The 19,100-nt window shown below is 55.4% G+C and overlaps 1 protein-coding gene across 1 annotated transcript; it reads left to right on the top strand.

Annotated features, from left to right (window-relative positions):
• The first annotated feature begins 1,640 nt into the window (after positions 1 to 1,640).
• Positions 1,641 to 18,619, top strand: SPARC (secreted protein acidic and cysteine rich). The gene is made up of 10 exons (XM_006270386.4): positions 1,641 to 1,758; positions 11,046 to 11,118; positions 12,859 to 12,909; positions 13,367 to 13,451; positions 13,887 to 14,008; positions 14,212 to 14,332; positions 15,549 to 15,682; positions 16,210 to 16,358; positions 17,063 to 17,211; positions 17,927 to 18,619. Exons 2-10 carry the CDS (start codon positions 11,062 to 11,064, stop codon positions 17,953 to 17,955), a joined length of 897 nt encoding a protein of 298 aa, XP_006270448.1. The 5' UTR covers positions 1,641 to 1,758; positions 11,046 to 11,061; the 3' UTR covers positions 17,956 to 18,619.
• Positions 18,620 to 19,100: the final 481 nt, after the last annotated feature.

Below are 19,100 nucleotides of genomic sequence, written 5' to 3'. Positions count from 1 at the left end.
AGCACAGCTCCACACAGGAGACTATATTTTGGTGTGCTTCACTCCCACACTGCACCGCACAAAGCAGCTGACTGCGGGCTTCCACCACACCGATTGCATAAGAGTGAATTTATCTTGCATATAATGAATTTTTGGTATAAAAAGGGTCATTGCATAAGAGCTCATTTGCACATACAGAACGCACATCAAGCGAGGGAGACCTGTATTGTGTTATCCAGCTTGGGTCCCCGGCACGCGCAGTCCAGTATACAGCTTTTAGGACCCTTTCATTTGGTAAGCCAGCCATAGCGAGTCCAACCCTGGCAACCAGAGTGGATGACGTGATCCATTTTCACTCAAATGGCCCCTTGCAGGGTCATTTCATTATTCCCTGGGATCTATGCTTTCTCTAAGTAAAGCACGGCCAGGACAGAGAGATGGTATTACAGACAGACAGCCTGCAGCACTGTGGGTTGCTATACAGGAGATATATTCAGATGAGCCTGGACTTCTGCTCTTAGACTCAGGGGCCGCGTCTGCACGAGACGCTGACTGTGCAGCCGTCATTTAGTACTTGCATACCCACGTACTACATGACTATGCAGCAACCGGCGTTACTGCACGGTAGCATCCCCGCATGGCTGCCTGGGGAGGCTGATTGTGCAGTAGCTCGTCGCTACTATGCAGTAGCATCACATCACGGTTTGTGCCTTGCGACGCTATGGCTCATTGCTACTGCGCAGTAAGCATCTCATGTAGACGTGGCCAGGCAGGCGCTGTTATGAGGCTCTAGCATATTTAGGAATTAATTCAGTTCTTCTGAGCTACATCACCCTAACATCAGTGCCTGGGCTACTACCATTCCCTTCGCCGGTCTCTCTCCCATACGATGTGGCATTGTGGCGGGGCTGACCACTGCACCGTCCTATTTATTTGCCATAGTGCTGCTGAGCCGTGGAGGAGGATTGAACCTGGAAAAGCTCAGCAAGCCTGGGGAAATGCAAGTGCTCTCGTACCCACGGGGGGAGACATTCATCCTTATGCTGAATACTCCAAGGGATCTGCGGGGATCCTGGATGATGAGGCCTCCTCGGCCAGCCCATTCTTGCTGGTGCATTACTTCGGCCAAAGGGTGAAAACACCGAGCGGGCTCTAAAGATACCACAGAGTTTAACCCCCCTGGCAATTAATGGGACACGGACCTGTGCAGTTTGTCTGCACTCAGCAGCCCCATGTCATCCTCCATAAGGACTCCCGCAGGAGGGAATAAACCATCTCATTGCACCGTGTGCAGCAGAAACGCTATTGGCGTTGCAATAACGCGCTGCACAAACCCAGCCTCAGACGCCCCAGAGACTTCATGCTTCTGGAAAACCCCCAGAGAACGGGCAAATTCATTGCAGCAATGCAGGCCATCCCAGTGGGGATCTTTCTGTTGAACGGCAGGATACGGGCTGCCACCTGCAGCTGTTTTGTCCCTGGGAACCTTCCCGCAGGCCCGTTCCCTTCCAGTGCCACTTGATTACTCTGGTCTATCATTTGGATTGAAACTCAGAATAAATTTGGGGAGGAAGGGAAGGGGTGGGGGGGGGTAGGACAGCCCACCAGAGAGATGGAGGCAGAGCAAGAAAGAGGGGAAAAAAAGAGGAGGAGACAGACAGACAGAAACCCAGCCCAGCGCATAGACTGGTTTCCTGTTGCCTGCTTCTAAAACCTTCAGATTCCTTCAGCCCTTCAGAGAGCCTGAAGATTTCTCCTCTCCGCTGCCCCGTCTGTGAGGTATGCCGTGCAACCGTGTCTCTTCTTTCCTCTGCTGTCATTTATTTCTCATCACTTGGCCACTACTAAATCCGGTCAACTTTTGCAAAGCATCCAACCCGGGATCGGAGCCGCTCGCCGCGCAGAAAGTTCTGCCCGTCCGGGGGAGGGACGGGGACCGTGGGCAAAGCGATGCTGTCGCGCTAACAAAAATGACCTACTTGAATCCTCTCCGCTTCCTCTTCTCAGAGCCTTGCGTCTCGGCCGAAATCCTTATTTTGCCGTTCCAAATTCGCGATCAGAAATGGGAGTTTTCAATCTTCCCAGGGCAAACCGGTTGTTATCTTTTTGGATTTCCTTCCTTTTGTTTGCCAGGGGCTAAAAATACATCTCTGCGTGTTTATGGAGGGAGGTGGGTTGTGCTCCTTCCCAGGCAGGTCTCGCTTGCTGCTGGGTGGATCAGACCGAGCTCTAAATCAGGAGCGATTCATTAAGGGGCGAGAGTAATAAATGCGCTGTCATTTGAGTCCTTCCTCTCTCCTGTTTCCTGAGAACAGGCGTTGTGCAGATTTCCTCTGCACTTTTTCTCTGCATATCCCCTCCTGTTTTCCCTGTGAAGAAAGCTGCTTTTATTCTTTCTGTCTCCTCCAAACAGGCTTTGAACCCGAGTCAGGTCCTTTCCCTTGCTCTGTTTCTCTTACCTCCAGCTAACAAACCCTAGGAGAGGGGCAGGGCTTTCAGAGTAGAAAAAGAGAAAATTAAAAAAGAGACTTGTTGGAGACATTCAACTCGAGATGCTCACATTATTAAGGTCTGTCCAGTGGAACAAACCAGTTGTTTCCTTTAAAGGGCAGCAGCTGCCCGTTCGGCCTTTCAGGCATCCCAAATACCCTTTCTATTTTTTGTCCTGGGTGCAAAACATCTCAGCTTTGCCCTGCTAGCAAAGCGCTGGAAGGATTACAGAAAATGAGGGTGGGAGGGGACCTCAGGAGGTCACAGCTAGTCCAACCCCTGGACCAGCCCCAACTACATCATCCCAGCCAGGGCTTTGTCTAGCCGGGTGTTAAAAACTTCAGATAACGCAGCTTGGGGGGGGGAAAGTCTTGCCCAAACAGAAGTGCAAAGATCTTCAAGCAAATTTGAATCTGGGGTGAGGGGGAGTCTTACCCTGTGGGCCGATCTACATGGGCATTAAGGTGCTTTTCCTAATGCACAATACATTTAGTACCTCTGGGCGTGTGTAGATGAAATGGGGGGCCTAAATTGAAGCAGTGGGTTTTAAAAAACACCACTTCAATTTAGAGCTGATTAAACCCCCGTATCATGTACATACCCCAATGTCAATCGGGTCTCTTGGTAGAGGTGTGATCCCTTTTATTAGGCCAACAAGATTTTTGCAAAAAAAATGTCTTTAATTGCAAGCTTAAGGGCAATGCTTTTTTTTTTTTTTTTTTGCAAAAATCTTGTTGGTCTAATAAAAGGGATCACACCTCTACCAAGAGCTCTGATTGCCTTTTCCTCTAAACCAATACGCCTACAACCAGGGTATCTCCAGTGTGAAATACTAAACAAATGCGCATTAGGCTGCCTTAACGCACAGTAATGCATGCGCCTGGTTTTTAAGTGTCACTTAATGCACTTAATGCCTGATACCAGCTTCACCCCAAGAACCGTGTCTGCCCATGTCCTCAGACCAACGCGGCTATCACCCACGCCCCATTAGCATAACAGCACTTTTTTTACAACGACGCTTCAATGCACCGTAAAATAGGCTACTGCGCATTAAAGCGCATGTGTAGATGGCACGTGAGCTGTGAAACCCAGCTCAAATAATTAAGGAACCCAGAGGAACAAAGGGAAAAATACCACAGCTGCCTGTTAGTCCAGGCTGGGGAGGGACAGGGTGACTGGGACGTACCCGGCTGCAAAATGGTTAAAACAAAGGCATTGTCTGCCACATAGGCAGAGATGGAAAGGGAGGGGGGAGCAAACTTTTCAAACTTTCTCCAAGCGCCACCTCCTGCAGAAGCTCTCCTCTTACATGACTCAGCCTGGCTGGAATGTCGGCTCCCATGGAAACCCTTTCAGGGTCCTCTCCTGCTAGAGATGGAGGCCGGAGCCGGCTGGGGATGACCGGGGGCAGCTTGGTGACCGTGCTGGGCAAGCGGTTGGGATCTATCCAGAAGCAGCAAGGTGCAAGCGTGCACGTGAGCACCATCCCTCCTGCTTCTCCATGTAGCATCCCAAAGCTTTTAGACATCGAGTCTCTTCCTTTCCGCTCTTCCCTCTCTTCTTTTTTGCTCCCTTCGCCCACCCTGCTGCGCTGGTCTACATCACTCAGGAGGCAATAAGCAGTAGCAGCCTTAGGGGACGGCAACCCCCCGACACACACACACTTTAGGGGGGCCCAACATTGTGCAACAAATTTATTTTGGGGTGGAGTTTTTGCAAGGAAGTGGCTCTATTTGCATTTATTGGCTATGTATCGAATTCGCCCAAAGACTATTAAAAAGATCCACGATACATAGGTCATCAAAATTAGGCCTCTAAGAGGCTCCAAATGACTCTCTTGCGCAGGGCCCCAACAACCCTAAGGCCACCTCTGCAATAAGGACCGCTTTTTTTTTTCTTTTAACACCCAGCACGGATATACCGTCGTGGCCGTCGGGTCCATCTCCCCATGGAGTATGTTAGTTGAATGACAGCTGTAGCCACCGTGTTTTGGGCAGTGTCAAGGCACTTGTTTTCTGGCAGACAAGAGAGGATTTTGCTGTATTTTGTCTCTGGGGATAAGATAGTTTAGGCCAAGAAGTGGACTTGGTCCTGGAAACTCTCTCCACCGTGCATGTTGAATATAGCTCGTGCCATGGGGAATCTCACCGACAAGAATAGTGGACTCAAGGGGAGCAAGGGCGGAGGAATGCGATCCGATGGAGGGAGCGGGGCGTTGTTCGCTCTATGCATTTGCAGTGTAACATTATACCTCCCTTTGAACCGAGCTTTGACGTTCCCTAGCCAGAATGCCATGTTTAACCCAAGGCATATCCTAGCCAAATAGACCCACCTCCCCTGAAGCAACCACATCAGAGAGGTGGGTCCTACAGGGCTCAGCCCCACACGGTGCGGAGAGCCTCCTGAGCACAGCTGGCCCGCGTGCCTGGAAGGACTGGACGTTCCCCCTCCCTGGAAAACATCTGCTTAACAAACCACCGCTCCATGCTCCACTATTGCATCCGTTATTGCTTAGATTGAGGTCCCCGGCTAAGCCCAGCAAGTATTCATGCGGCCTGGCTCTGCCGCTGCGAGCCGAGGTGGGATCTATGCCCTAGTAGAAATCCCACCTCTCAGGGATGTGAGTTGCTCCTGAAATAATTCAAATCGGTCCAGCTCCACGTGTGGACACAAGTTACGTGGCTGTAAACGCCATCCATCCAACCCAAATTGCCTGCTGCTTCTCCAGCCGGCTGGTGCACAGAGCTGGCAGAGAAGGCATGAGCAACCTGAGCAAAAATTAGCTGGAAAAATACTGCCCCAAGCTGGGCCTGTCCGGCTCAACGATCCACGGTGCCGGATGAAAACATCTTTGTCTGAAGCCTACATTTAGCCCAGGGGTGTGGTGTTTTTTTTGCTAAATCAAATGAGAGAGAGTCTGGTCTGCATAGCAGAGCATCCTCACGCTCCCCTTCTGCTTAGGAGAGAGCTGCCTTCCTCCCGCATCTGGGGACGGTTTGGTCCCCGGCTGTATTTTTATACCCGGGTCTGTTGGCACTCGGTCGCTGCAATTTCTTGAAGTCACTGCAGCTGCTGATGTGAGATGAAGAACAAGCCCCGCTAGCCAAGGATTTTGAGGGCTACAGCAGAGAAGGGAAACTGAGGCACCATGGGGCGAATCCTTCCAAGATGGCTCAGCGGGGCTGTAGCAGAGACAGAAATAAAGCCCAGGGTCTGCCTTTCAGTCTGTAACCACTACACCACCCTGCCTCCTTGTAGAAAGAGCAGGACGAGCCTCTTGGAAGTCTAGAGCGGGGATCTCCGAGTATCGGCAGGGAAGAGAGGGGCCGCCTGCAATTTCCCTGCTCTGCCTGAAACAGCTGTTGCTTTCTAAGTTGCAGCCATCCTCCAGCTACCAGCAGCATGTTAATTAATGAAGGGCTTTCTTAATGACTAGCAGACTGATCTGAGCAGGGCTACTGCCTGGAGAGCTCCTTGCTGCCCTCACCTACCAGGCCTGCCTTTGCCTTGCAGTGCCAGCCTGCACATACAACCCACCCTCCCCTCTCCACCCCAGGTCCTGCCATCTCGGGTGCAAAGGAGAGCAACAAAGGATCCATTCAGCCTTGGGCAAAAGAAAAGGCCAAGTGCTTTTGAAAGGAGGCAGGCCGATGCATCCGTGCTCATGCAGTGCCAGCTCTCATTGCCGCCCGTGGCCAAACTCCCGTTGTGGCCGATGGGACCGAGTCGGGCTCAGGGAGGTGCATCACGGAGAGGGGCCTATCGCTTTTCCACGTCTTGCACTGGCCTCGGGGGGTGCCACATCTCAGGCGAACGTGGAGACTCCTCCCCGTCCCTCCCTCCTCCCGAACCTAAACGTGGCAGCCATGGGTCTTATGTAACCCTGACTCGGGGCTCGTGCCACATGGACCACGCCGGGGCTCCTAAGCCCAAGCCCAGACATTCCTCCTCTTCCTCCATGGCCCGCACAGAGCCGAGCCTCCGGGCAGAGGAGGAGGAGGAGGTGGGGGACGGGAGCTGGGACACTCAGGCTCCGTCTCCTTGGACTCGTTTGGGCAAAATTAATCTGTCCGTCAAATCAAACAAGTGTGTAGCGTCCATGCAGGATTTCAGACTAGTCTTACAAGACTTTTTTTGGTGATAGGCACAGGAAAACAGTCCATCCACACCATAGAAGCTTAGAACCAGAGCCATTGCCCCTTTTTTACCAATTAGCATCAATTTACAGCTTCCTCTAATTTCCGCCCCTCCCCTGAACCTCTTGTTGCCCAGAGCCAACACGACAGCTGGTGAATGAATCAGAGGCCTCCGGCTTGATGAAACGCGAAGCACTTTCCTAGTTCCTCTTCTAGGCAGAGGGTGAAAAGCTGCGTCCGGGCCCCGAGAAAGAGCATCGAGATCCTGACCTGTGGCTGGTCCAGCTCTGGGGCTGGCTGAGCTTCAGTGCTGTGCATGTGTGTCTTGCAAGGCAGATGGGTTTGGGGGGAAGGAAAGATAACGCTGATGGCGACTTGTGCCCTAATTGGTGCTGCTCAACACCCCTTAGGGCTTCTGTAACCCCCAGGCAGGGATTTCACCCCCTGTTTCACAGCGATGAGGGGCTGGGATCTGCGGGAAGCACTGGTCCCCCTCTCCCGGCCGAAGGCAGCCATCTCGGGAGTGAAACGTGGCAGAGGCAGCCCGGCGGAGAGAGCACGCGGGCGTGTGGGCTGGCCGGGATGACTCAGAGGGCTGCTTTGGGGGACGCAGCCGGTGCCGCTCGAGCACAGGAGGGCAAGGCCTGATGCTGCCACGTTTTGATGCAGCACGTGGCGGCTATCCCTGGTTTCACCCCGCTCTAGACATTCGAGGGCAGGAGGCAGGGGTCTCTCGGGAGATTATTTTACTAGCCAACTCCTGGCTTATTCCCAGCTCTTGCTTCCTCAAAGGACAAAACTATCCAAAATGATGCACCTCCGCTTGCATCCCAGGGCTCCTGTATCAGAGCCACGGTGCAAACCGGTTTCAAGAGGCAGCCTGTCCTGCAAAGAGTTTCTGGTTCCAGATTGCAGGGGCATAAGAGAGGCCCAGAGAGGCAAAGGGACTAGCTCAAGGTCCCACTGCAGGTCAGCGGAGTCACGCAGTGATCCCAGCCCTCGGTGCAGAGATAGGCAGGGAGGGACGTGCCTGCAGGTCCAGCGCCTGGGGCAGGTTAATGCAAGGTTAGTGCATGGAGAAGGGATGGTGCAAGCCAGAGAGGAGGAGGAAGGCAGTGGCTGCCCCTGGGGAGGGTAAGTGGAGCCTGCCAAGCAGGGACAGAGTGCCCTGGCGGGAACCGGTGCAGGGCTGCTGGAAGACTATAGCCCGTGGCACCTTGATGTGACCGTAACAGGTACCTGAGGTGATGGACTATAGCTGTAGGGAAGATTCGGGGTAGTTTTATGCAGTGGCTGGTTTGGGCTGGTCCAGCGCTTAGCCACAGCACCTGAGCTGGTTTAGAGCCAGGAGGGATGTTGCTCCCTGCCCTAAGGGAGCAGCAACCAGGTGCTCATGGTCACTGGAGGCCACTGGAAACCACAGTCTGGGGCTCCTGGATACGGTCTTAGGGTACATATCACAGACTCAGTCCATGGCACGAATTGGCAGCATGTGCCAGTGAGCGCTGGTGGAAACTTGCCCGGACAGTAGCCTCAGCAAGGCTGACACCCAGTGCAGACAGGACAGGCCGTGGATGTGGCAGGATGACGAGAGGGCATGGGAAGACTATGGCACCTTCCCCGTTGCAGATCCAGAGGCAGGGAAGTTACCCCAGGGGCTCATAACCCTACCACATTGGGAAGGTAGAGCCATTGCATTGCCACTGTGGGACTCTATGAGCCAGACCCTGCACCATTAGGACACGCTGTCCTTTGCAAGCAGTGGCAGCAGTGAAAGCAGCCTCTTGGAGGATGAGGGCTGATGGGATTTTATTTTACTTTTGTTTCTTTAAAAAACAAACCCCCTAAAAGCCCCAGTTTTCCTGTCTCCAGCGTGAGACGTTCTAGGCGAGGTTTGTTTGCTGGCAGAGTTTATCTGCGTCTCCTCTTCCACCAGGCACGACACCGAGCATCCAACTCCATGACCCCAGCCTTGTCCGCGGTATAAGGATGGGGGTCTGGTCTTCATTGCATGCATTGGAAGCCGTGTGGGGCTTTCCCCTCTTTCCTCTGCGGACTTTCCACACCTGGGACCTCGGTGGGGGGAAAAGCATCTTCCAAGGCAAACACAGCCTGCAAGGAGGCACAAGCAAAGCCCTCACAAGCCGCCAGGCCAGGGCAGGGAGGACTGGGCAGTACTTTTCCACCCACCGTGCCCTTCAAAAGGGAAGAACCCGTGACCTCAGCCTCGGGTCTTGGCAGCGCCGGGGCGGCTTTCAGCGGTCTCCAGAGCAAATAAAGGCGAGAGGAAGGGACTTGGTGTACTGAACAGGAGGGGGAGGGGGCAGCGGGCAAGCCTGCGTATGCACGAAGCAGAGGAAATCCATCCCCCGCCTGCCCCCACCGCTTCTCAGCTGCCGGTTCGAAATGTCAGCTCCTGCCCCGTGTTGCAGAGAGCAAGTGCTTTGCCTTCGAGCTCTTGTCTTCCTCGGGGCATCCCTTCCCGCCGGTCTCACGCCCCTCTGCACCCCCTGTTGCACGTAACATGGGTAGTGTCACTGGGTCCGCCCAACAGATCTCAACATCCAGAGAGCAAAAACACGCTGGGTTTTAAAGAACAAAGCAACAGGCCGATGCAGGGAGCTGGGAGATACGTGTTAGGCACTGGCGGTGGCTGGGGATATTTCACCCTTGTGCCGACGGCCGTGGCCTGTACTAATACAGCAGCAGGTGTAGCTGGCTGTGCTTCTCCGGGCCAAAGTGCAGGTCCTCTGAGCGCCCCGTTTGCTTTGTATTCTGCATGGTGGAGTTCCTGGCTCCGCTTTAGGAAGGAAGGGAGATAGCTGGAAGGAAGGAAGTGAGCAATAGATGTTATCGGAGCTCGGCCAGGCTGCTTTGTCTTTGGCTAGTTGCATTTCAGTGAGGCAGGGCTATGCCGGAGCTGCTAAAAGACAGAGAGACAAGATGCCCCTTTGTAAAAGAGTGGGTCCTTTCACTTACAGTCAGGTGAGATCCCTCCAACCTGCCTCGCGGCCTCCTCCAGCCTTGCTAGGATTTCCCTGGGGTCTCTCTCTAGCTCCAGTCAGCACCAAGCTGGCTCGATGCATAATGCAGGGTTGCACAGATCAGGGAAAGTGCTGTCCATCAGGACATCTTTGGGTAGATGTAATATCTTTTATTAGACCAACCTGCACCCCGCCTGCTGGGCTGGACACCCCTCCATGCAGACCCAGCCTCGGACCCCCGCCAGCGAGCTCCCCGGGGTCCGTGCACGCCCCTCGCTGCCCGAGAGCCTGGCCAACACGTGTGCCGGCAGAGACAGGTGGACGGAGGAGCCGGGAGGGAAGCGACAGCAGGCGGAAGTGTTGGAAAGGCGACAAAACCGCTTCAGAGGCGAGACAAACACTGGCTCTCTGCTTTCCTGGGAGGGAGGAAGTGAGGAGCTGCCTCTCGCATCTCCCCTCGGCCCGGCACTGGGGCTGCATATTAAGCGTGCAGCTGAGAGTCCTTCTCACACTCCCCCATCCCCGCACAGAAGGGTTTAATCCCTCCACTCCGGAAATGGCAGAGGGGGAACAAGAAGGGTTTGTTTTATAGGCCTCCCGTCTCGCTCGGGGTTGATTTAAGACCGGCTTCCTAAGCAGCTGCTGGGGGGCAGCCGCCCCTGGGAGCTGAATGGGCTCGGGAGGCCACGCTCCTTTCTCCGCCCGGGAGAAAGAGCTGCAGACTCTGCTCTGGTTTCTCCTGCCATTGTCCAGGGAGACGTCTCCCAGCTCAGCCGCGATGAAGGCCAGCTATAGCCCTGAGGCTGCCTCTTCCCCCTGCAGGGATGCTCAGGGCTGCAGCACCTCCCAGAGACCGGCTGCATCAGCATGTCTCAAAGCTTGCTCCCTCACGCCCTCCCCTACTTTCTCTTTCTCTTTTTCCTTCCTCCACGTTCACTTCTCCCCAGGATGGGACGAAGGATGGAGGTGTGGAAAGCGTTTATCTCCTGCACCTCAATGAATGTCCCTTGGTGCAAAACGGTGTCCCCTCCCCCGGCAACAGAAACGCTTTTCCTGTTTTAATTGTAGGTTTCCGATGTTTCAGACCCACAATGTTCAGACTCTTTTCTTCCAGAAAGCCATTTTTTCTGTTGCACTTTCTTGCCAAGGCTCCCCCACTCCTAAATGGGCAGAAATGACAAAGAAAGATTGCCGTTCCCTGGGAGTAAACCTGGCAAGGGCATCACTGCAAAGCGCTTTAAGGCTCGTCGATCGAGGCTATGTACAGGAGTGCTGCCGTTATCAGCTGCGTTCCCGGTTCATGGCCTCTTTGGCCTTTTCCACCTTGCGTCCTAACTTATCTTGACTCAGCCATAGGACTTACCTACCTGGACGCCCTCGCAAAGCCACTTGTGCTGGCCAAAAAGCCGCAGGTTGCATGATGAACATCTAATTCTTGCTCTTTTCCTTTCTCCAGGCTCCACTGATAGAAGATGCAGGCGTGGGTCTTCTTCCTTCTCTGCCTGGCAGGCAAGGCACTGGCAGCCCCTGTAAGTATTGCAGCTCACCCTATCCCTATCACAGTCACTTCCTCCCGCGGGTACCGCCACCGTGGCAGGTTGTCCCTATGCCCCTCTGCAGTACCCACCACACCACATCCTTGCACCGGGTGTTTTTGAACAGCTTCTCGTGTCTTGGCCCCTTGAATTATCCTCAGCTGTAAGTGCCCCAGCACTGCCCCACGGGGACAGTGAGCTCGTGACCCATTTCACACCAAACCAGGGTCATCCATGGCCTTCCTAATCATCTGCCTTCCAGCTGTGCTGGGGTCACAGCTGGGTCTTTACCCTGCTGGCTGCCCTGAAACGCTCCTCCGCCTCTCAGCCAACGCAGGGCAGGGGAGGAAGCTGCAGAGCTATTTTGCAGCAATAGCTTCTAGGAGTGACCACCAAGGCTGAGAGGTCGGTCCTGATTCCCTGGGAGGTCAGTACCGAGGACAAAATGCTGGATGTGGCTAGCCTGGCCCTGCTGTGAGGACGCTGGCATGCCTCCCAACGCTGGAAGGGGTGTTGGGGGTCCTATCCTTGCCCAAATGTAGGATGAGCCATGCCAAAATCAGAGGCAAAGGGGTTTACACAGGCCAACACCGGAGCTGCTTGTAAGCGCGGGCAGGTGCATCCCAGTCGTTCAGTTGTCAGGTACCCGGTACCCGATCCTCCACGGATGCCTGCTGGGACCTCAAAGGTAGGGGGAAGCCCAACTAAACCACTGAAGAAGTCACCCCAGTGCAAGAAACCAGCACCAGCTCTTAGACCCTCGCAGTGCCCCTTGGGTAGGTAGAGTTTTAAGAGGGGCTTAGCTAAGGCAGCAAAATCTCTAGCATTGCCCTTTAGGCAGGGAGGTGGGGATGCCTCTTGTCCTGTCTGTAGCAGAAGCCCCTCCAGCATTAGCAGGGTTGGTCTCCATGTGCAGGCGCCTTGTAGACCTGGCACCAGGCCACCAAGGGGGTGGGGAAGCCCACAGCCAGGCAGTGCCAGCCAGGAACAGGTGCTGGAGGGTTTGTGAGCGGAAGAGACTCACATGGGAGCTCCAGCTGCTCCCTCACCCTCCTTGCCAGCTCCCACCGGGGCATGGATATCTATTCTGAGCGAGAGACTGCATTTCAACATGATAGAGCCGCTCCTGCCTGGGGATGAGGGCTGGGGGAGGCCTGTGCTGAGCTTTATTGACACCAAGGCCTGTATCTGCATAGCGATTCTTCAAATCCCAGTGCATCTGCTGGGCATCACATGGGCCTTCCTCCCTCTGGCTCAGGAATTCGTGCGGCTCCGGGAGATAAGGCTGCAGGCCACCCCCACAGCAAGAAGTATTTGGAGCCCAGCGGTAGCTGACTCCGTAGGACGACCCGGGGAGTGTGGTAGGGGGTCAGCTGTATTTTTCCAGGTGTAAGAGCGAGCTCTGTAACTTCACTAGGAAGGAATTTGATTGAAGGTCAAGAAACAGACGAGCTCGAGTGAAGTCTTCGGGAGAGAGCACGGGGTGCATGTCTCCTTGTCACAGGCTGAGGCAGCTCTGAGGACAAAATGCTGCCCTTCCCACCCACAGGCAGGGGCTTGGAAATGTGTCACCACCTCTCAGCTCCCTAAACCAGCCAGGTCTCCTGCCCCAGGGGCCTGGCTGCATTTTGGGAGACACACACTCCCACTGTGAATGGCAGAGGGGCTGTTACAAGCCGTGGGGGGCCCATGAGTGAACCAAGACGTAACAGCCTTTGGCTTCCTTTTTTGCAGCAGGATGCTCTGCCTGACGAGATCGAGGTAGTGGAGGATCCTACAACAGAGGTATGACGTCCTGCCACATTGCTTCTCTCTCTCTGCTCTGCACCTGCACCCCGCTCTCTGTGCATGGACACACACGCGTGGCACCTGGACGGTCGTTTCCTCTCCCTGCCTCTGTTGTGGCCAACTGGGCTGAGAGTCAGAGCAGGCCCCCACTCAACTGGGGAGAGGAGATCAGGCCCTTCCCAATGGTCGTCTTCTTGGGAAGGGCTCTGGGGGTGGGTATATACACCCCAGACCTGGCAGAGGACGTGGAGATCCCGAAGAGGGAAGGGTTTTGGCTTTGCCTGTGCTGGATGCTAGCTCAGCCGCCCTCCCACCCTGGTCAACAGCAACAGCATCGACCAAATGTCACATCATCAGCTTGTCCTGGGGCTTCCTGCCCCACTGGGCGGTTCTGCATGCATCCCCCCAGCTGGTCACCCCCCAGCAGCGACTGAGCTGCTTTTCCTTCTGGCAGGAGCCCGTGGGAGTCAACCCCGTGCAGGTGGAGGTTGGAGAGTTCGAGGAACCCACCGTGGATGTGGAGGAGATCGTCGCGGAAAGTGAGTGGCTTCCCACCTCCACGCTCCCTCCTGGGGGCATGTAGGCAAGGCAGGCGAAGACTGAGTCTTTGGAGACGGGACAATGCCCTGGAAAGGGCTGCGGCACGCAGCAGGGGTGGAGGGTGGGGGGTTATTGCGGGACTTGGTTGTTTTTGGCACGTTGCCCTACATTCCCACAGAGCCGGAGGTGCAAAGCATTAACCAGAGGAGCAACTGGCTAATGAAAAGAGAGAGGTCTCCAGCTGTGTTTGGGATGCTAGTAACCTCCTGGTCTCCTCCATCTGGCTGCAGGGGGACAGTGGGGGGCAATGCTTGGCCTCGTTCTCCATCCCCTTCCCATCAACTTTCTCCTGAAACTGCCTGTGGCCAAAGTAGCAACAGGCCGCTGACGATGCTGTGCCGTGAGCTCTAACTCTGCTCCCTGCCTTGTCCCAGACCCCTGCCAGAACCACCACTGCAAGCACGGCAAAGTCTGCGAGGTGGACGATAACAACTCCCCCATGTGCGTGTGCCAGGACCCCTCCAGCTGCCCCAGCAGCACCGGTGTGTTCGAGAAGGTGAGCGGGGAATGGGAACGTGGTCACGGAGGCTGGGGGAGCAAACAGGGAGTAGAGGAGCGGGGTTGTGGTCCTGGCAGCTTGGGGCATGCTAATAGAGGGCAGGATCTAGCCTGGGGTGACAGGTTGGAGTCCAGCACAGGTCCCTCGTGCCTGTAGGAGGTGAGCTGCCTGCCTCGCCCTGACCCTGCCCTTCCCACCAGGTCTGCGGCACTGACAACAAGACCTACGACACCTCTTGCCACTTCTTTGCCACCAAGTGCACCCTGGAGGGCACCAAGAAGGGGCACAAGCTCCACCTGGACTACATCGGCCCTTGCAAATGTGAGTCTGCTCCGGTGGGTAGGGGGTCGATGGGGCGCAACGTCCCTTGCTTTGCACCCAGCCAGCTCTGCTTTCTGCTTCACAGCCCTGCTACGTGTTGAGGGGGGCTGAAGGATGGGCTCCTGGTATCTCACCCTGCCAGGCATGCTCCAGGCCCAGAGCAACCCCGCAGCTCTCGGTCCCCATTAGTCCCCAGGCACCGCAAGCTCCCATGCACCGCTCTGCGGGGCATGCAGCTGCCACAGCCTGTGCTCTGCCAGAGAAGCACCAGCCGCCAGGGCCGGGGGGGTCTGTAATACCTTTGCAAGCCCCACAGCTAGGAATGCTGCTGGCTCGGCACTTCTGAAAGGAACGGCTTGTTTCCTCCTCGCCTGCCCGCTTTAAAATGCCAAGCCGGGACCTGTCTAGACCTGCCTGTCTCCCCGGCTCCCTGCCTCGCCTAATGGCCTGATTGTGCTCACATGAGCTAGTGCTAAGCAGTAAGCAGCACCTGGCGCTGTGCAAGATGCCGGCTATTGTGCATGCGGACTCCAGACCCCCTAGCCTCTGGATTGCTCCCAGTTCTTCTTGGCCTCATGTGACTGGGATCAGATGGAGGGGTGGGAAGGCTTATAGCCAGCCCCTCATCAAACATACAGACCCACCAGGAAGGGGCACCCCCTGGGACCCCAGGAGCAGCACCGACCCCCGCCTGGGGGAGGATTTTGGGATAGGATGTCCAGGCCAGGTCAGCTCTTCTGATACAGAAGCCATGTGCTAACTTCATAGGCATCATAAGGATGCTGCAATCCCCCGAAAACCACCGGCACAGGGAGACTGAGTCTTTTCAGGACAGATCCCTGCATCGGAGGACCAGGTCTCTATGTTGCAGGAAAGGGACTACTCATGCTTTAAGGCTTTCAGCTGCTCCCAGTGCCAGGAGGGTGGCAGATCCGACCCCGGGGAACCAGAAACTTGGGCCTAAACACAAAGCATGTTCCTTCCCCCATTGCCTGCTCCCCTCCAAAGGCTGTGCCTCCTCTGGATAGAGATTGCTTGAGCTTTGGTTGTGTCCAGAGTGGGATTCCCACCCTGAGACCCACCTTTCTCCAGCCACTGCTGCCCTTGACTATGGCCAAGGGTTCCCGTCCCTATGCTAGTAGCAAGGGGGGGAGTCTTTCCTGAGATACCCCACTGGACCCTGTGCTGATGGCTGTGCCGGGTGACTGGATTTCAGACATCCCCGCGTGCCTGGACACTGAGCTGACCGAGTTCCCCCTGCGCATGCGGGACTGGCTGAAGAACGTGCTGATCACCCTGTACGAGCGCGACGAGGACAACAACCTGCTGACCGAGAAGCAGAAGCTCAAGGTGAGAGGAGGCCGTGACCCGGTCCCCCGTGCCCACGCAGAGCCCAGCCCGGCACACTGGGATGCCCCCAGCATACATATGCATGCACCAGGAATGCACCCATTGCACATAGGGAACCCATTTCTACATGCCTCAGTATGTACTGGGAACCTGCCAGTGCCTAAAGGTGTGCAAAGCCTGCCCACATGTGCATGCCGAGCCCAGCTCTGTGCACACGCAAATGCAGATGTGCCTGGCAAAGTCCATACTAGTGCACCTCCAAGCTTTGGTGCACCCCAATGCATGCTGCTTCTGGCCCAAACCCACACCCCAGTGAGATCCGGGACCCACCTGTGGTACAGCAGCAGGTAGAACCACAGCAGGACATGACGGCTCACAGAAAGAAACTTGCTCCTTAATCATCCCTCCAGAGCAGCCCCTCACCCAGCTGTGCTCTGAACCTTGCCCACGACACCCCACCCAGGCACCCCATCCCCTGGCCCCCCAACAACCCTAGGGCTGCTGACTGAGATCTCCCTGGTGAACAGGTGAAGAAGATCCATGAGAACGAGAAGCGCCTGGAAGCCGGCGACCACACCATGGAGCTACTGGCCCGTGACTTCGAGAAGAACTATAACATGTACATCTTCCCTGTGCACTGGCAATTTGGCCAGCTGGACCAGCATCCCATTGACGGGTAAGGGACTCCACCGCCGGGGGCTGGAGGCCCCTTGTTCGTTCCCCTCTGCGTGGTCGGGCGCTCGCCCGGACCAACCTCAAACAAAGGGAACTCCTTGCTTATTTGCAACCCAGGAGCAGTGGTGAGCTTCACACCATGGGAAACCCATGGCTGGGATGGCAGGGTATGGTGCCACTCAGGGTATCTGCAAAGGGGCATGTGGGTCAGGTGTGAGCATGGTGGGTATGGTGCCAAGATATGGTGCCACTCAGGACATCTGCAAAGGGGCATGTGGGCCAGGTGGGAGCATGGTGGGTATACTGAGTGGGTATGGGACCATTCAGGGCATCTGCAAAGGGGCACGTGGGCTTCAGGGAGGCATTCAGAAGCACGGATGGCATCTTGGCTGAGCAGCCATGGAGTAAATGAAGGGGATGAGATTCATAGATGTGGATCCGCAAGATGATCTGCTGGATGGGGAGATGGCAACCTCCCCATGAGGACTTCTCAGGCCACCTCAGGCCATCTTTATAGTTGGACCCAAAGGATTGAAGTTCTGCAATGCAGCGGTGGAAGGGCTTGGCCCCTTCCCTGTCTGCTGCACCTGCCAGCAGGACTGTAACACGTGCCGGGGAGGAGAGGGAGGAAGCTGAGGTCTGTACCGGACTCTTCCCCCCAACATGCTGCTTTGCAAGCTCTGACAGCAGTGTCTCTCCTTGCAGGTACCTGTCCCACACCGAGCTGGCCCCGCTCCGAGCCCCTCTGATCCCCATGGAGCACTGCACCACTCGCTTCTTCGAGGCGTGCGACGTGGACAACGACAAGTACATCGCCCTGGAGGAGTGGGCCGGCTGCTTCGGCATCAAGGAGCGTAAGTACCCGGAGCGACGGCTGGGGATGCTCGAGGAGGGGTGGCTTCCAGCATCACAGTGCTCCCCTCTGCCCCGGCCATCAATGCACCCGACAAGCTCTCAGGGGCCTGCAGAACGAGGGACAGGCAGGACGTTGGGTCCCCTGTTCTCAGCGCTGGCCCAGCTCTGGAAGTTGGTAGTAAAATGCTGCTAAATCAGAGCTGTCCTGGACCCCCCAGGGTTGAGGTGGACTAAGGCTGGTGGCAGCGACCTGGTCGCTGTTGCTCCTGTCCGTGGTGGGTGCCATTCAAGGAGGTGCTGCAGAAGTGCACAGACAGCGGGAACGTGGCTCTCCTGGTGGGCTTGTCCTGCTGGTACCCCACCTGGGCAACCCGCGTATCTAAAACCTGCGAGAAGATGCAATAAGAACGGGTGGGACACCGAGCTCCCGGCCCTGGGGAAAGCTAAGGTGGTGTTTGTCTATCCCCCCCTTCATCCCCACCACTGTCTGCAGATAGCAAGGCCTGCAGAGAAGGTCCTTGGAAAGCAGTCTGACCTCTCCTAGCTGGCAGAGGGGCTTGCAGAGCTTCTGTCTGGCCCTTTCCACGCAGCAGCCCATGCATTCGCATGTGACGGAGCCACTGCGGGGTGACACGGCCTTAGCTGCGTTCCAGTTAGCGCACACAAAATATCTCCGGTCCAGCTCCTCATTTCTTCTCTCTCCTTCTTTTGCAGAGGACATTGACAAGGACCTCATCATCTAAGCCACCGGCCTTCTTCGCTGTCGCCTACATTTTTTTTTTTAAACCTCCCGTTTCCTCTTATTTTGAAACCTTTGTTTGGTTTGGTTTCTCCCCTGGGGACAAGGTGCTAATATAGGTCTAAATCGTACATATTAACGGTGCTAAAAGACACAACAAACTCAGTGTTAGTTGCCTAATCTAAGCCACTAGGATGCTCTACTCACTCCCCCGTTTCTGCACGTTCTCGCTGATCCTCTGAGTCAACGGCATTGCTGCAATGACCCGTCCTGGAGGGTCGCCCCCTCTTCCTCTCCTCTCTTGGGTCTATTTTTTAAGCTTCTTACTAACACCACATTCTTCAGATGTTTAAATGTAGAGCAAAGACAGCCCAGGTGATTCACTCCTTGATTTCCAGAAGGCGAGTGAGGGAAGGTCTATCCAGAGGGTGTTGGAAAGTTGGGCTTTTCGAAGCTTAGCAGAGGTATTTTTAGTGACGTTTCAGAGCTCCTGGCACGGAGAAAGGAGAGGGGATTCAGAAAGTCCAGAACAACAAATCTGAACTTCCCAGGGCTTGAATTTATCAGGAATTGGGCACAAAAACATTCAAAACGCACAAAATTTAAAACTCTCTCTCTCTACACCAGCATGTAAAGACACCCCTCTAAAAATAAAGGTTTGAAAATGCTCCCTGCTTGCTCATGGCTCAATGACTGTCTTGTCCCAGTGTTTTCTGTGCTTCCAAGTTCGACTGGGCGCTGACGTGCTTGGTGGCGGTCTTTGCACTCGCGCTCGCTCTCGCCAGTCTGCTGCAGCCGAGACGACGCGCCCCGTGGCCTCAGCTCCACGTGCCCCCAGACCGCTTCACACCAACGTCTGGTTCGCTCTTAAATTCGAGCCCTGTGCTTTCGGGGAAGCTCTGTGAAGTTTGGAAGCGACGCTTCTGCATTGGAAATAGCCAAGCAAATGTTTCCTTGGGGGGGGGGGGGTTTCCCCCACTTTTTTCCATTGTGTTTCCCCGCCTTTTAAATTTGATGTGTTTTATTCGGGGTTCCTTATCGGAAGGGGGTCCCCACAAAATCCAAAGGGAGGGTGAGATCTCGCAGGCTGAGAGCGCTTTTTACCTCCGAATGTTTCCCGTGCCTTTGGTGATGACTTTCTTGCCACAG

Source organism: Alligator mississippiensis, chromosome 9, assembly GCF_030867095.1.
Source record: "Alligator mississippiensis isolate rAllMis1 chromosome 9, rAllMis1, whole genome shotgun sequence".
NCBI lineage: Eukaryota > Metazoa > Chordata > Crocodylia > Alligatoridae > Alligator > Alligator mississippiensis.
Note: the sequence above shows the minus strand (reverse complement) of the source record. Positions and strands in the feature narration are given on the sequence as shown.

Coding starts and splice junctions, on each gene's coding strand:
- SPARC (XM_006270386.4), top strand. CDS start 11,062: ATGCAGGCGTGGGTCTTCTTCCTTCTCTGCCTGGCAGGCAAGGCACTG. Junction 14,009..14,211: donor GCACCGGTGTGTTCGAGAAG/GTGAGCGGGGAA, acceptor CCTTCCCACCAG/GTCTGCGGCACTGACAACAA. Junction 15,683..16,209: donor CCGAGAAGCAGAAGCTCAAG/GTGAGAGGAGGC, acceptor CCTGGTGAACAG/GTGAAGAAGATCCATGAGAA.